At 44.7% G+C, this 18,389-nt stretch overlaps 1 protein-coding gene across 1 annotated transcript in view; it reads right to left on the bottom strand.

Moving 5' to 3' along the window:
* LOC135828060 (phosphatidylinositol phosphatase PTPRQ-like) overlaps positions 1-16,144 on the bottom strand; it is a 72,107-nt gene extending 55,963 nt beyond the window's left edge. The window contains exons 1-4 of the mRNA XM_065340493.1: positions 15,927-16,144; positions 3,080-3,364; positions 1,326-1,595; positions 192-479 (exon numbers count right to left, since the gene is read on the bottom strand). Coding sequence (XP_065196565.1) covers positions 192-479; positions 1,326-1,595; positions 3,080-3,364; positions 15,927-15,945 — 862 coding nt within the window. The 5' untranslated portion in view covers positions 15,946-16,144. The remainder of the gene's footprint in view (positions 1-191; positions 480-1,325; positions 1,596-3,079; positions 3,365-15,926) is intronic.
* Between the last annotated feature and the right edge of the window lie 2,245 nt (positions 16,145-18,389).

Here is an 18,389-nt window from a genome sequence, read left to right as displayed (position 1 = left end):
CAACAACAGCAACAGCAACAACAGCAGCAACAGCAGGAGCAGCAGCAATAACAGCGACAGCAACAGCAGCAGCAGCAGCAGCAACAGCTGTTGTGATTCTCAGTGTTGTGACCCCATCGCAAAAAAAACCTTGCTCAACACACTGGGCCATTGCAAATGAGTACAAGAAGCACCCACAATCAAGCACTCACCTGTTGGTTTGGTTCCGATGCTCAAAGAAGGCAAGGCAGTGATTCGACTAATACTACTGGTCACAGACGCCGTCACGTTAAACTTGGCTGCTTCCTCTAGATTTCGGAAAGTGATGAAACTTGTGTTGCTGCAAATCGTTGTGCTCCCTACTCCTTGGCTTACTCCGGAGACCGAAGTTCTAGAAAGATGCGCACAATACTTGACAATGCGGTAGAAGCCAAGCGAAGCAGATATATTCAAACTGATCCACGTTGGTCCGGAGTCATTTGTCATAACTAACGTAGGCCCTACAGATCAGCAAAGGAACACATGCAGTAGAAACCCCTCAATATTGTGAACCTTACAACTGGTAATACCGTAAAGTATCGTTGATCCCCCACCCACCCACCCACCCCACCCGCTGTTGCTTCCCAGCTGGTTGTTTGGCGGGGGGGGGGGGGGGGGGGGGGGAGGGGGGATTACATCAAGTTGGTCAAGTGCAGTACAATGTATAACAAAGCAGAAGATCAGACTTGGCATGCTGCCGATTGTGCACATTTTCATCATGTATTGCGTACAGCAGTGCATGGTTCGGTTCAAAAGCGTATTTCACCGTACACGCTGAAGTCGATTTACAGTCAGAAATTCGACAGGAGTGGAACTTAGAGAGGGGGCGGATCAATGGAACTTGACGGTATATGTTATGCCTGATATCACCCCATAATTATGGTACTGTCTGACGCACCAGTGAATGGTGTCCGTCATCTGTTCATGCACGTCTTGTAAAATATGGCCGTGTTCGATTGGAAATACATGAATGCTGCATCTCAGCCTCCTTGGATCAGCACTATTGGAACTGTTCGATCATGACAGTTTCTGCAAGTTTTCATATTCATCTGTGTGTGGAAACTTAACGTGGATGAGAGGGAAGTGATTGGTTCCGTAAAACTTTGTGCGAAACACCCAAACCTGTAGGCGGCAGTTTTTTTTCATTTTGGTGAAGTTGCGCACATTTGAATGTGAATAGAGGACGAATCCAGCGTGGCAGCTCATGGCATTCGACGTAGCACCCCAAAGACTACAAGGAGTGACATGATCAGGGCATTGGGCAATACTTCCCAATGGGATAAATCTCCAGCATATTGGCAACTTACTATTCGGCTCAATGTTGGCGTAAGGTCCCACTCCACCTGCTGATACTACTGCCACACTGATATTGTACGGCACGTCATCAGCAAGTGTGGTAAAATTGAAAACAGGCACGGTAACATTGGCTGACATTGACTTGTCTCCAAGTTTGTAGATAATACTGTAGTGGGTGAACCGTCCGTTTACATGGCGGAAATCAATGGGTTTCCAGGTCAGCGAGTACGACTGGCCTTTCGGCGGAGTTACAACCAAACTTGAAGGTGCCCTGCTTGGTGCTACAGCAGAACATGAACAGGAAGGGCATAATATCAATAAAACAAAATTAAACTGGTGCTCATGTCAAACAACAAAGCGGCAAAGGTTTAGTTCCAGAATGTTTTCTTGTCACATTTATCAATGAAATTTCGTGACTGACAGAAAATAGATACTAGTAACCAGCAGTAGGATATGTACAACATGGAAATTGTGGGCAAAAGTAAATAATACTGTTATGCGATCGAGTTCACCAACTAAACCAGATTTCGAACAGTCAGACGTGCACAATCTAGCCAACAACTGACAAGGAGTACTGAGACATTCCACGGCATGAAAGTCACCTTGAGCACTGCTTGATAGCGTTAACCAACGGTCTTCCAACTTGGAAGGTTAATGGACATAAGCGTTAATTCCAAAGAGGGGAAAGGCGAGGCCATCAAGCCGAGCACAAGCTACATTCCAAGACTTCATGGAATGCTGGCCTGGTATGATGACGGGACGGCAAGACCAGACAGAACGGTTCAACCACAATTCGACAACGCAAAGCAACAACCACCCAACTTGGGAGGCTCAATATTATCAGAGGTGAAAATATGAAGGGGAAGCTTCGCGAGGACGAATTGTAACAAACCAAATGCCAGTATCCTACAGTTCTGTACTTAATTGATGACAGTGATGGACAAACTAATTGCAATAACACGTATAGTATCACACGACGATCGTTTCGCCGTATTGTTCATGTTTATTGTGCCCACAATTTCCATGTTACAAATTTTCTTAGATGCTCATGTTCCGGGGACATGCACAACCATTGCAAGAAATTGCAACTGCCGTGCCCGAAAGAATTCTCCCCTAAGTGGAGTTGCCTATCATTGAACATAAAGCACTAAGAAGATATCACTGTCGAGGACAATCTCAAGGAGTACACTGCAAAAACGGAATGGATCTTCAAGACACTCCATTCGCCATGGGACGCATGAGAGCAAAATACCACTATGAAAACCTGGTTTTAGACTGGCCTGTATGGAGACCACCTCTACACCATTGACTAGTGATTCGTGAGGGCCCGCAGCTGCACAATACACTAAAGCATGCCAAAATTCTCAAACCTGCCTCAGTGGGGGCGATACAAATTGTTCCCTCACTTGAAGGTCAGAGCCCGTGTCCCCAAGGTCACGCAATTATATTTTTGTACCTGTTTCGTGTTTGCTCTCTACGTGGCTGTACAGATGCCACTAAAGTAACGTTCTTTTGCATGGCAGTTCGGGAAGAAGCATGATTTTAGCAGCAAACACGATGTCCCGTCTCCTTGCTGTGCGGAAACATAGTGTCTCAGGGCACAGAGAACTATGTGAGAAGTGAAGCACTACGCAGGCGCGTGTCAGCCACATAACACTTATAGGTAGACCTTCTCGCCACACCACAATTTACAAGCCCTACACTGGTCACGCTGCATAGCCTCATAACACATTGAAATACACGCCAGTAGGACAGAGAAGCTTACGTCCCGGATCGGTAGTCACGGAAACAGGTGAGAAGAGCGGCCCATTCTGCCTGTCGTCATTTTGACCGAAACCAAGTAGCTCATATTCTGCATCCTCTTCTAATCCATGAATAACAAAGGTTGAAACCCTTTGGCATATTTGCTTGATGGATTGATTCACATGAATTGAGGATACAGCTCTTAAGGTATAGTTAACACAATAATAATAAGCTATTTTTGACCGTAATGTTAACTGAAAGCTGACGGTAATTGTTTGGTGTGTGACTGAGGCAATGGAAAGGTTTGCTGCAGAAATCAATAGGAAACAAACAGGACAATGTCATTATACTTGTAGTTTATATCTCTGTACCTTTTTCCCGTATCTGTATTTCTATTCTCTTTCAAACATACACTCCATAGATCTACTCTCCGTTCATCCCAAAAAGGGACGTGCTGGCTTTTGGAACGCCAGGCTTTGCTCGAATTAAAAAAGCTCAAAAACCCATCTAAAATTGCTAATCTGGTTTTTGGACCTACTTCTTGATACGTAAATTTTATTTTGCCATGACATACATGTCTTAAATTGTAAAACATGGCCGGGTTTCTAACTCTCTACCCTTTCACTTTGCCGGCCTGAAATGTGGCAGAGGTATTACACAGGCCACAAAATGCATAGTGTACAGAGTGCACACGCTGCTTGCACGATATGTACTACTATAATGTACATGTACGATATCTACTACTAGTACTATATGTACATGTACAATATCTACTACTAGTACTATATGTACATGTACAATATCTACTACTAGTACTATATGTACATGCACGATATACCAACAAGGCTAGGGTGCCAGTTTCTCACTAATTCGTTGATGCCATCTTCATTTGGTCCATCTATACATACAGTCGACTCCACTTATAACGAACTCGCATATAGCGAATTTCGTGATATAGGGAACTATTGTCCATGTCCCTGTTTGAACCCATACAAACCTGACCCTTTTAGCGAACAGTTTTCGCTTATAATGAACCAAATCTTGTAGGGATGCATCTACACCAAGTGCACGCATACTGCCTTTGGCCAAATATCAGTCAATATCCGACTCAGGGCCTGCTGCTTGTATAGTGTGAGTGCATTTCTGTTATAACGAACTTTGGCTATAAAGAACTAATTCTCCTACACAACGGTGTTCGTTATATCAGGTGTCGACTGTAGTACTTCGTCCAACTTATTAAAATGTTCGCTTCGCTTTGAACGTCTACCACACAAATTCAAATAATCTCAGGATGGAATGAACTTTCCAGCCACCTAACACTGGCCTTCAGTTGTCGATTCGTGATGTTGAAGAAGAAATGGCTCCGACTCCAAAGGAGGCAGCGCCCGTGATTTCCAAGTCGACTCGAGCATTTCGCGTCCAAATTTCGTCATCAGAGGACTCCTGTTGCTTCACGTGCCACACAGAGAAGGCCTAGTGCTGAAATCAAAAGCCCAATACGATGAAGAATTGTCATGGAGTACCAGAAAGTCCTGGGTGATCGCTCTCGATTGCCTCCTGGCGGATTGAAATCGCTGCAGTCGCTGTTTCCTGGGCAGAATTTCAGCAAACGTGGCATCCGGAAATGCGTGCAGCAGCACCAGCATCGCTTCATCCAGTCCGCTGATCTCTCTCGCAGTCGTTCACGATGTGGCGACTGACGAATCAAGATCAGAGAACAGATCGCCGAGAAGCTCATCGAAATGAACAATCGCCCCTGGGGTCGCCTCTCATGCGACAAACTGGCTGGAAAACCGAAATGAAGAAGGGGTGAATTATTCTGCGGATACGGTCCGTGAATGGTGTGGAGTTCTCGGAGCCGCGATCGCGAGGCGTCATTACTACATCAAGCTAAAGCTCCGTCACAAGATAGCCCGTTCATGGCCACCAGTGGATTCGTAATACAGGGCAGAGCGCGCATAGTCTGACTGTATGACACAGTCCGCGGCACACGGTGATGAAAAGTGATTTTTATACGTGCTGGTGTACTTGTTTACCTCATTTGAAGGTATCGTGGGAGCGTCAGGCGAAAACACCTACAGCCACCATTATAGTAGTCGCACTGCTGAGGTAGAGGTAAAGGCTATCGTCTAAATCGTGCCTATGAGTGAAAAATAAAGGAAACGCAGCGTAGCTTGGAGGACATGAAAACATGTCGACGTTTTGCAGGGAGACGCACGTGCAGATGCGCCCTGAGACAACAGCAGCGATGAGAACTAGAAGGTCAGCCCAAGAAACGATACAGTAGTTATCTATCTACCGTCTCTTGGTGCTAGTGCTCATTTGTACACATGCTTGAGTTTTGAAGTGAAGCGCACATTTTAATACGTCGGGTCAAGTACTAGTAGGGCTTTTCGACCTGACACTGAGGACGACATGATGCTCACGGCCACTAGCACAGTTTACCAGCAACACTCCAGCACAGTTTACCAGCAACACTCCAGCAAGAAAACAGGCAGCCCTATCCACTCATAACTCCGAATCATGTTATCTACGGTGGAGAGCTGTGATTCTAACGTTAATTATTTGTGTGGCATCGTTGGCCTTATTGTTTAGTGACGTCCTTTGTTGCTGTTTTCTCGCAAAGGAGAGCAAAGAAGATTTTTTCAATGAAAATAAAAACCCGAATGGGATCGCTATAGAGGTTTTCAAGGTTGTAGAGTAGACGGTTCGATACTGGAACGCTTTGACAGCCAAATTTGTATAGACCCAACCGATCATCAGCGTTGATTTTTCACTTGAAATATGTTTGTGGAAGGAAACTGGCATGTTGAAGTTTGCTCTGGGGCCAGAGTCGATCGAACTGAGCCCCTCCTTTGTGTTGACCCATTGCCTCCAAGTTGCCCAATTTTTCGCTTCAAAAAAGTTCAAATCAGAGGTGGCTCCAAACCGGACACGTTTTAGAGTGCACGTCAAATTCACTCTGGGTCTGAAATTAGGTAATTGCTACCGCTCCACGACGGCCAGTACAGAGTAACAATAAGCCTTGTGTGTGCTTCCATTAGTTTTGATTGGTATGCGGTGCTTTATTGGCGAGAGGCGAGCCGCTGTTTACCTGCGACAAGAAAATGATTTTTCGAAAGTCGTAAAACTCAAGTCGCAGTGCGAAGCAACACGTCAAAAACTCACCTGCTTGGTATGGCGCTTCTGGTCATCGCAGAGCCATGAAATTTTGGCTCGGAGTATAACACATCGTAGTTTCACTGTGACATAATTATGTTTTCTAATCAAAATACCAAGAGAGAAAGTGAATATTGAGTCCGTTCCGGTTTGCAACCTGTGTCCTATTTGAAACCGTCGCCTCTACCAACGGTCACTTTTCGGGGTCACGTGCAAGAAATTTTGAATCGCTGGTGAACAGGCGAATCCCAGTTCACGTTCACTTTGTATGGCAATGGATGCGTGGAGGTGCAAGAAGTAGTAGAATGGCGCTTTACTTGATGTCCAACACTCGTGTTGAGTCAGAGCAGTTACCAGGAGGCCCTTCCATGGCTTAGGCAAAAGAACAAGCTTGAGAATCGCTCCAAGCACTGGTGGAGACGAACCCGTCACATTTCGTATCTCTTAATTTGCTGGCCCAAAATCCTATATATAGGATTCGAAAATGTGTGCCTTTTATGCCGTTGTTATTGGTCATCACGACCAATAATAACGGCATAATGGTTTTCATGGAAGTTGTGTTGTAACTGCCTTTCTCTCCCTGCTCCCAGTCCCGTGCCATCTCCACACTTGTACAAATGGACGACGATAACTACATTTAGAAGACTATATTTGTGACAAGACGACGGATCCACAACTATACATGACGAACTCAAGACGAAGACATGATGAACTCAAGACGAAGACATCATGAACTCAAGACGAAGACTGCTTTTCATACCACAGCAACACGCGCATGCACCAACATGACGTACACACGACGTACACAAAATAACGTACTACAACATAACTCCCTCCCAAGAGTAGAATCGTCCTCGATTCTAATAATTAGAATCGTCCTCGATTCTAATAATAAAACAGAGTAAAAAGAGGAAAAGATCACACAAATCACTCAATCATACCACACCAGTCACACCCAGAAATAAAATACCTCTGCCTGCACTGCAGATTACAAAAACTCTGTCCGCCCACCCAGAACACCAGCCACGATCGCTGTCACACGTGTGGGAACTGATAACCTGAAAAACTCAAACTAACTAACGTGTTACTTCACTCAACACACCACCTCACGATCACGCAAAAATTCTAAAACGTGAGAGCACAAATCATAAGAATAGCAAAAAGAACAAAATCCACTGGCTCTGTGGGGGCCTCTAGTTATCCTCATAGAAGAGCAAATCAAAAAACAAACAGAACACACGCGCTGTGCGGGCGCCTCTTTACCCTCGAGGAGAGCAAATAATAAAGAACAAAATGTTGGGAGAACAGAAAATACACAACTCACATACTCATCACGTTCACAACAACACACGTACCCTCTCACCAACGAAACTCCTCACACCGTCTGCCATGTCGTCCACCATCTCCAGGAGCGCTGCTCAGCGTCGACATCCTCACTTCTGCAGCCTCTTCTTCTTCTCTTCACCTTCCATCCATCCTTCTTTTTTCTTTTCTTTTTCAGGTTTCTGGGCACAGTTTTACGTCGTGTCCGGGACCACCAGTGACGACGACTGCCAAGAGACGGGAGAGACGAATGATGAAGGACGATGACGACGGACGAACTTCTTCAAGACAGACAAAACTGTGACGATAGGACGACTGAAGATGACATCGGAAACTGGGAGCGAAGGCCACGCAGGACGAATCCAGAAGTTGAGATTTACAAATAATTTCCATTACCGCTGCCACCAATGTTGTAACTCGCTTTTCTCCACCTGCTCCCAGTCCCGTGCCATCTCCACACTTGTACAAATGGACGGCGATAACTACATTTAGAAGACTATATTTGTGACAAGACGACGGAACCACAACTATACATGACGAACTCAAGACGAAGACATGATGAACTCAAGACGAAGACATCATGAACTCAAGACGAAGACTGCTTTTCATACCACAGCAACACGCGCATGCACCAACATGACGTACACACGACGTACACAAAATAACGTACTACAACAGTTGTAAATATGTTTGAGGCATGAATGTTTACATTTTAGATTCATAAGGCAATAATATTTCTGATGAATACCCATTTTCAGCAAGAATTGAAAATTTGAGCATAATTTTTCAGCTGCTGTCATGGAAAGGACTGAAGCAGTGAATGTGCAACGGAAGAACATTCCAGGTGTGGCACGGTGTGGTTTCATGACGACATATCGCACATGCCGTCATGAAACTACCAGCTTTAAGGATAAAACAAGGTCCAATAAAATCTCAAAACCTATATATAGGATTCGAAAAATAGGGCACAGGCCTTAGTAATATTGAGCAAGGAGATGAGCCTGAGATGTTAGTGTTTGAAAAAATTATCTTATTCAACTCTCGATATCTACTAAGACCTAGCAAGGAAGAATTGGTCACATACTTTTTGCTATTCTCATGCCACACCCATTTTGAGTTGAAAAATATGACCAAAATCCTATATATATAGGATTTAGCAAATTAAGAGGTATATACCATTTTCTTTTCTAAGCACTCGCAGACTCCATTGCAGCCATTCACACATTATAGGGTACCTCACTTCAAACTCTCCAACTACGGTCTCTTCGCTGCATATGTTCACTTCACTTCCAAAAAAAAACAAATAATATTGGATATAAATTGAATGCACCAAATTTTCGGGCATGGTCCATCTTCAGGGTGAAAAAGAAAACCATTCAACTAAAGCCAACAAAAACTGAAACGAGTATATATGCTGTGTGGTGCGGTAGTGCTGGAAATCTTTGTATGTGTGAAGGGTAGCAGCAATGGTGAAGTGTGTTGGTAAAAAGGGAAGGAGCGAAAGAGACCAGTGGAGAGCTGTGTCTGTAAGTGTGAATATGTGTTAGTGCGATGTGAAGGGAAAGCACGAGAAGTGTGGTTACCAGCAGCAATGGTGAAGTGTGTTGATAGAAAGTGAAGGATGGCTATGTTTCCGTGGAAGCCTCGCTTGTATCGTCGCTACATCGATGATTGTCTGGTAGTATGGTGTCATGGTCTTGTCAAGTTGATGGAGTTCGTGCAGTACTTGAGCAGCAGACACCCAGACATACGCTTCACAGTAGAACACACCCAGCAGAATGTCTCGCACACAGTCAGCTACCTCGACTTGTCTATCTCTGTGGCGAGTGGTGTTGTGCAGTGGGAGTTGTTCGTTAAGCCCAGTCATAGTGGTGTCCATCTATCGTACGAGTCTTCATTGCCATTGGGGGTGAAGCGTTCGGTTGCCCAGGAGCAGTTTCGGCGCGCAAATAGCAACGCGTCAACCGACAGGGGGAGGGAGCGGGGAGAGAAGAAGATCGAGACATTACTACGAGACAACGACTACCCACAACACGCTATTCAAGCAGCCAAGCACCATGCAAGCACACCAAGACCATCATCCACCAGACAACGACAGCAATCGTACACATCCATCATCAAACTGCCCTTCGTCAATGATCGTTTGGCACGTGATGTTCGTCGTACGGTGAGGTCTTTCAGTAAGGATGTGCGTGTGGTGTTCCAGTCCGGTCGGTCACTAAGGGACATGTTGGTATCGTCATCATTGTCCCGTCCTGAATGCCCGAAGGAAGTGTATAAGAAGAGAAGAGGGAGGGGGCGACCAGTTGAATGTCGTGCATGTGATGCTGGTATGGAGAGTGGTCAATGTTTGTCTCAGGATGTTATCTACTCGATGTTATGTGCACTTTGCGCCGAGGAGTACGTTGGCGAGACCGAGCGAACTGCAAGGAAGAGATTTGAGGAGCATTGCAGAGAGGCCAAAGCGCAAGCGCTGGAGACGCCATGGGGAGAACACTATGCAGAACACCACCCACAACAAGCAATCACATCTACACCCATCACCAACGCATCAATTCTCGCCAAGCAGTCGTCCCTTGTGAATCGTCGTATACGTGAAGCAATGTTCATTCGTGATAAACGCCCAAGTGTTAACAGGGATCGTGGCTGGAGACTGCTGGACACAGTGTGAAATTATTGTGTTAGATGCTGGTGTTGTAAATTGTGGTAGACTGTGATGTTGCGAATATATTATGATAATATTTGATATTTGATGTTTATGTGTGCTAGCTGGTTATATGGTTATATGGTTATATGGTTATAATTATGGTTATATGGTTATATAGTGCTTAGCAAATAGTTGTCGTCATCTTTGTCTTCACACCCATGGACCCAACTACATTGATGCTTTGCATTCTATTCTCCATGTCACATGGTTATATGGTTATATAGTGCTTAGCAAATAGTTGTCGTCATCTTTGTCTTCACACCCATGGACCCAACTACATTGATGCTTTGCATTCTATTCTCCATGTCACTAACACATATTCACACTTACAGACACAGCTCTCCACTTGGCTCCTTCACTTTCTACCAACACACTTCACCATTGCTGCTGGTAACCACACTTCTCGTGCTTTCCCTTCACATCGCACTAACACATATTCACACTTACAGACACAGCTCTCCACTGGTCTCTTTCGCTCCTTCCCTTTTTACCAACACACTTCACCATTGCTGCTACCCTTCACACATACAAAGATTTCCAGCACTACCGCACCACACAGCATATATACTCGTTTCAGTTTTTGTTGGCTTTAGTTGAATGGTTTTCTTTTTCACCCTGAAGATGGGCCATGCCCGAAAATTTGGTGCATTCAATTTATATCTAATATTATTTGTTTTTTTTGGAAGTGAAGTGAACATATGCAGCGAAGAGACCGTAGTTGGAGAGTTTGAAGTGAGGTACCCTATAATATACCATTTTCAATGCATTTTGACATGCGACCTGTTCACCACAATCTCGGGGTGATTGCCGGAGCGGTGGCGGGAAAGGCGTCCTTGAAAAAGCTCTATAACCTACAACTCGATCAGGGGAAGTATGGTCCAGAATGAAAATCTCACTACTCATAGTCCTCAGGGTGCTGAGTCGAATGGTCTTGGTGCGAGGAAGCTGAGATGCTCCCCTCTTCCTTTATTCCCAATCGAACTCGCCACTTCCACCAAAACTGGGTGGCTGCGCCCTCAGACTAGATGAGGATTTGACTTTCAGCCTGTTTGGACGCTTTTCTGGCACTTGAGTTGAACCTTGGTGTGAAAGTTGCAGCCTGCAGGCACCGTGACCAGGTGAGTGGTGTACGTATGAGTGACCGCTTACTCAACGGTGTTCGATTGGGAATAATTGCTGAACTTTGCATCGCAGTCTTCTCGGACCAAAACCAGTTGACTCAGTGCCTAAAATACAACCAGACCTTCGTGTAAGAAAAATCCAGGAGAGTAAACAATCACTCTCGCTATCCTCTCAAGGAGAGTGGTGGGAGAGCAGTCCCCCCCCCCCCCCGGCCCAAAAAAAGTCGCTCGCCTCATCTATCCAAGGCGAGCACAATACGGGTTTTTTCACCATCTTGCCATACCCCAATCTGATTCAATAGCCAATAGCTGCCAAATTCGTTCTGGAAAATCGCCGTACACACTGCAAACGAAAGCTGTTCGGACCACAACTTTAGTTTCCCTTCATCAGGGATGCTCTCGCTCGTCTATCCCTATCTATGCACCACAACTCTCTCTCTCTCTCTCCTCTCTCTCTCTCTCTCCTCTCTCTCTCCTCTCTCTCTCTCTCTCTCTCTCTCTCTCACTCTCTCTCTTTCTCTATCTCTCTCTCTCTCTCTCTCTCTCTCTCTCTCTTTCTGTCTAAGTTTCTCTCTCTTTCTCTCTCTGCTATTGGCGCGCCTGGTTGTGATGAAGCCGAGACCCAAGGTCGGCAGAGCATCCCAGACCACGCCACCACTCCCCGTATTCATGGCTCACACATGACGGGTTTACGTGGCTCTAGTAAAAAAAACAAAAACAACTGGCTCGGACAATCGACTCGCCATGATCAGCCATCTATTTTTGGTGCGTGTTTTTGGCCGTGATGCCGAGACCTCAGGTCGGCAGAGCCATCAATGCCCCACCATCACTGCTGCATCTCGATACAGCCCCTGCTCAATAGTTGTCACGTTCGTCCTAGTCTCAGTACCATTGTCTTCCTTTATTATTTTCGAGCTGGGAGTGTGAACATAGTAAAAAAATAAAAATAAAAAATAAATAAAAAAGGGACAATGACACACGCAATGGGAAATTGAGACAATTCGCTAAGATCCAAGGTATTTTTGTTGTATTCATCGTAGAGCGCTCCTTTCTTCTGTAGCTGACCGCTAGATACCTGTGCCTGGCGTCACACAGGTCTATGCATGCCCGGACTGTCACGCAACAGAGGGAAATCCTTTATGTCAAAATACTATGATTGCCGCCCAAGTGCGGAAGTGAAAATTTGCAACGGTGCGTAAAATACCTTGCGAGTACCATAACTCCACTATTGGGCCTCGGATCGACTTCCGATTTGTTAGAGCCGACAGCTGAGAACTTTCTAATGCGAATAGACCTTTCGTTTACTCTATTTCGTTCAGGGAAAGCCGGGTTACGAAATATTTGAGTGTTTTCAGAACTTCATAGTGATGCGGATGCGCTCGAAATTCTCAAGGTGCGCGACGAAAAGTGCACTCTAAAAGAAAATAAGGAGAGCGAAGGCGCGCGAGAGCGATCGCTCTCCTTTTACCAGACTCACAGCTTTTTAAAAAGGTGTCAACAAACACATCTCAGACCAGCCATGGTCTTGGGACGTGCTTTGAAGCCCATCATGTTGATCGTCTCACTGTTTTTTTTCCAGATCGCACCTCTTGGTTCGGGGATGTGCATTGAAGCACCCCATACTAACGGTCTATACTGTCCTCTCTTGGTCACCACTCTCCCTATTACCTATATTGTAATTACTATTCATGTCGCATGATTGCGCTTCAGATTTTCTTCCGTTATTGTCTTTTGGTGCGTTACCGGCATGGCGATACTGAGACCTATTGGTCAGTGGAGTGCATGTAGCCTCACCAGCACTGCTACTATCTGTGACTGTGGCGACCACCATTCAATGTCTCGTCCTCCTCTAACCGTACCCCAACTCTCTCTCTCTCTCGGCTCTCTTTTTATCTGTCTTACTCTTTTTTCTTTGTCAGCTTTCCTGGTGGTTATGTGCTTTTCAAGCAAATAAAAAAAATTAAAAGATGGTCTGTACAACTATTATAATTTGAAAAAAAAACTCTCATAAGGCGAGACCAAAATAAAATCGAGATTCCCGGGCAGGACCCATCCGAAATTGGTGCGGGCGGGCGAATTTTTTATTTTTATTTTTTTCCTATGTGTGTACGCATGGCATGCTGAACTCTTTTTTTTACAGTATTTTCCGGTATTTTTTTATTTTTTTTACAGACGACAGGTACATGGTACGTGGTTTACTGGTACCCGTACAATTTCTTTTGTATTTCGGCCAACGACAGCCCTGAGTCGCACACCAGGGAGTCGTACAAGCCCAGGTTTGTGTGACACCATGTCACAGATGTACTCGCACGATCAGCACTGTACATAATACCAAGAGTACATAACCCCCAAGAGTGTGCAACTGCCTGCACAACCTCTATGCTGTGCTGCGACGGCAGAACTTCACATCACGTGACATGGTTCAAAAGGTTATGCTGGCAAATAGTGCAAAGTGACCACAAGAGAGTTGTACCCAAAGCTGGGCTGCGTACAACCCTGTATCTATCGTGCACAGAGTGCAAATAATGTGTACGGGTTCATCACGTGATGTGAAGTTCTGCCGTCGCAGACCCCATAGCTGGAGTTGCACACTCTTGGGGGTTATGTACTCTTGATAATACGAACTGTTCAAAAAATTGCCTTCGGCTCGATTTTGGTGCGGGAGGGCCCGGGAATCTCAATTTGTTTTTGGTCTCGCCTAACTCTAGCTTCCATACAGGTACATTCTACCCAGTACGCTATGGTCTTAGCTTTTTTTCTTTCTTTTTTCAATTTTGTCTACACATAACATGGATTCGACCCACACATTTCCTCGACACACTTCGCAAACATACACATTCTACTGAGTTGCTTCACATTATGTTCCTGGCGTTGGAAACCCTATTTGAATATGAGGCCAGCATTCTTTGACGGTACGGTACGGGATATGTACGGGATAACGCGCCAGGCATGGCGCGTCACGCGATGACGGGCATGCATGCCACATAAAACACACCAAGTTAAGGTGCTGTGGATTCTGGCTAGCATCAGACACTACTGAAGTAGGGTCTTCGCATAGCTTCAGGAATAGCATTTTGTGTTATATCTGTGTCAGTATCCGGACTGAGGAGTGTACACAGGGAATAATTTAACTGGTATCGCATCGCAATTTGCTATGCAATTCTTCTGAGGTGCAAAGCAACTTCAGAAATGTGTCGCAGAAAACTGCGATGCATATTGATTGTTCACTGTACCCTATGATCAAGAGTAGATAAACAAGAGTGTGCAACTCCGGATCTCTCCTGCACAATCTCCCGCGCCCACGGCGGAATTTTTTGTTTACGTCACCTTTTTTCAGAGAAACGCGGATTTTGCCGCAGAGCAGTGTGAGAGCACGTGCTGGGCACCGACCTTGTAGTGTAAAGCCAAGCCAAGTGCACGAGGGAAAACTCTCCAAAAGGCTCGCAGCGCGTGCGTCGTCGAAAAGATTACGTCAACAAAAAATTCCGCCGTGGGCCAACCCATCCGCGAGTTGCACACTCTTGTTTATCTACTCTTGCTATGATGCACAGTATACATGTCAGGTGTGTCTCTAGGGATGAAATAGATGCAGGAAACTTCGAAAGTGCTGAGCTTTGCATCCTGACACCAGGCTAGGTTTGCAACTAAGGTATTACAATGTACTTGTGGTCTGAGCTTGCACTCTGATCAGCTCTCCAGGAGGACGGTTGTCAAGTGTCGAAGAAAATTGCTTTGCAACGTGTTTGAATTGCTATTCAAGTTTGATTTTGCTATGAAAAAGATTGAAAGTAAATTATTCCCTGGTAGTCGTCCCTCCCTAATCCGGCACTTGTTTATCCAGCACACTTGCAAACCAGCACACTTTCTGGCAAAACGGATTTTTTCAGTTCATTTTCTACGCTTTAATCCGGCACTTGAATTCCGCCTCCAGCAGCGATTTTCTGCAACAAATCACTCAAATTGTACATAATTCAATTTTCTAATCCAGCAGTTGTACGTCGCATACGGTCAGGGAGCATTGTAACATACACAACACGTGTAACATACACTTGGGAATATCCTATGCCAGTGCATAGGTATTCCCAAGTGTATGTTAAAGACGTGCATTCCACAAAGTACTTGGATTGACACAGAAAATCCCTACGCTTTGAAGTACGACACAAACATGTATGTTAACAGGTGGGCTGGGTTGGAGGGCAAGATTTGATAATCCAGCACCCTTGTTTACCCAGCAGAAAATGCCGTTGCAAAAGGTGCCGGATTAGAAAGGGACAACTGTACATGAACATTCTCTTCCTCTAGAAAGGTATGTGATGACCTGCAACTGCTGATGCTGCACGCACCATTGAGACAGGATCGGGGTATAGGAACTGGTGAACTGAGACTGCTCTGTAAAAACAGAGCGATAGACTCAGACGAAACCTGAGAAACATGAATCAAATAGATAAAGGAACAACCCAGCGGCCAACAGTCCCGAGTCCCCAGACTAGGGGCCAACTTGGAAATGATCCCACCTTTGTGTGCTGATGAAAAAAAAGCAAAATCAAGATAGTACTCACTTGTGGGTGTAGTGTACATATAGTACCAAGTAAAAGGAATTTCAGGCTTAAGAAAGTTTATACTGTACTTTGTTCCCTCGGCTAGGTTCTTCAGTGTTAAAGTTGTTCCTGTAATGAGCGTCCGGTTTGCACTCCTGCCTGTACCCCATGTTACAGCATAACCATCCACATTCTTTGAAAAGTTAATTGTAATAGTTGTGGTAGTAGCTTGAGCCGAGCTCACAATGCTATATAGTCCGCTGATTTTTTCTATACAAGCACCGTCCTGCGGCAATCCAAGTAAAATACACCCGAACAAAGTGAGGCCAGCTGCGTAGCGAGCAAATACCGCCATTGTGGTATAAGCGTAGTCGCCGGTACCCGATGTCCAAGTCTTACATGAACAATGATCAGTAGCAGCGACACTAGAGAGGAGAGAATGCCACACAACAATCAAGAACACACTTACAAGCCAGATACATCATTGTCTAAGTCTCTCTTCATGTTCCGAACTGGTATTCTATGGAACTGTTTACCCCTAGTCTAACATCGGAAGCCTCACTCTATAAGTTCAAAGCTGCCCTCAGGAAATTTACAGCTATCCATGCTTATGCAATCAATGGAATTCCGCCACCTTGCAGTTGATCTTCCCCCTGTTTCTCTCCTTATGAAGCCCTGCCTTTCTTTGTACATACCGGTGCTAGTAGAGGTACTGTTCAAATGATCATCAATCAAGTGAACCCCTCGATAGACATATTGCCTTTCGGTCATTTTCTCAACAATAATAATAATAATAATTTTTACAAGAGGTCGGAGGCGGATAATACTTTAATAACGAAGGTACATTTTGGGTCGTAAGTATCCACGCAAACACACATCCAGTCAAAATAAGGCACTTGTCTAAGTATCCGAACGTTTTCGGTCCCTTCTCATCAAGGATTATACAGGGAATGGCTCAAGTTGGAAAGACTAAAACTTATATAGCGTAAAGATAATGAGATAACAACACTCGTGACAATGTGGAAAATTATCAAGTTCAGCATGACACAAAACTCGAAGGAAAATAATAATAGTGACAACAACATAGTGAGCAAATTAAGTTACATTGCACACATTACAATTAAGTTACATTGTTAACACCTTGACGAGGAGTTGTACAGTGATAATGTGTTCTCAATATTGTCACGTGGTAGATGTGCGTTGCATCTGGCTGTGTTAGAAGCTTTGTATATCCGTAAGTTAGATCCGGAACTTTGCGTACAGAAAGAAAATGTGTTGTCGCTACAATTGTTTGGTGTTACTCCTCGTCGAGGTGTTAACAATGTAACTTAATTTGCTCACTATGTTCTTGTCACTATTATTATTTTCCTTCGAGTTTTGTGTCGTGCTGAACTTGATAATTTTCCACCTTGTCACGAGTGTTGTTATCTCATTATCTTTACGCTATATAAGTTTTAGTCTTTCCAACTTGAGCCATTCCCTGTATAATCCTTGATGAGAAGGGACCGAAAACATTCGGATACTTTTGACAAGTGCCTTATTTTGACTGGATGTGTGTTTGCATGGATACTTACGACCCAAAACGTACCTTCGTTATTAAAATAATAATAATAGTAATAGTAGAAAGGAAAAGGACATATGGAAACGAGTTAAGAGTAACTCTCCACCACTGTAACTAGATACTATATCCAGTCAGAAAGTGCAACAACTAGGCACAAAACTGACAGAGTACTGAGACATTCGACGTCCTGACACCTAGCTTCAACACATCTCCGTAGCGCTAACCGACAGCCTTCCAACTTGGAAGGTTCAAGGTTATGGAAAGACCAAAGACCTAACCTAACCTTCCAAGTTGGAAGGCTGTCGGTTAGCGCTACGGAGATGTGTTGAAGCTAGGTGTCAGGACGTCGAATGTCTCAGTACTCTGTCAGTTTTGTGCCTAGTTGTTGCACTTTCTGACTGGATATAGTATCTAGTTACAGTGGTGGAGAGTTACTCTTAACTCGTTTCCATATGTCCTTTTCCTTTCTACTTTTATTATTGGCTCAATACCCGAGTTTCAAATAATAGTAATGGAAATTTTTATTTCCATTGCTATCAGGTTCGGCCTCATTTCCTCTGTGCTGCGCTGACGAGTCCACAAAGGACGAAACAGTTCTGTCCGCAGATTGAGTAATAATAATAATAATAATAATTTGTTGAACGGATTGGGAGAACTTCAAATACAAAGGATCAGTTGGGGAAGTGAACTGCCTGAAAAGAGAAAAAATCGCCAGACCCACCAGGACTCGAACCTGGGACCCTGCTTGTCATGAGCAATGCTCTAACCACTGAGCTATGGGACCAGGCTGAACCTAGAAGGCGCTGCCTTTGGAGTGAAAGGCTTGTCAGCGCCTTCTAGGTTCAGCCTGGTCCCATAGCTCAGTGGTTAGAGCATTGCTCATGACAAGCAGGGTCCCCAGGTTCGAGTCCTGGTGGGTCTGG

The sequence above is a fragment of the Sycon ciliatum genome, chromosome 12, assembly GCF_964019385.1.
Source record: "Sycon ciliatum chromosome 12, ocSycCili1.1, whole genome shotgun sequence".
Classification (NCBI taxonomy): domain Eukaryota; kingdom Metazoa; phylum Porifera; class Calcarea; order Leucosolenida; family Sycettidae; genus Sycon; species Sycon ciliatum.
This window is presented reverse-complemented; position numbering and strand designations above follow the sequence as displayed.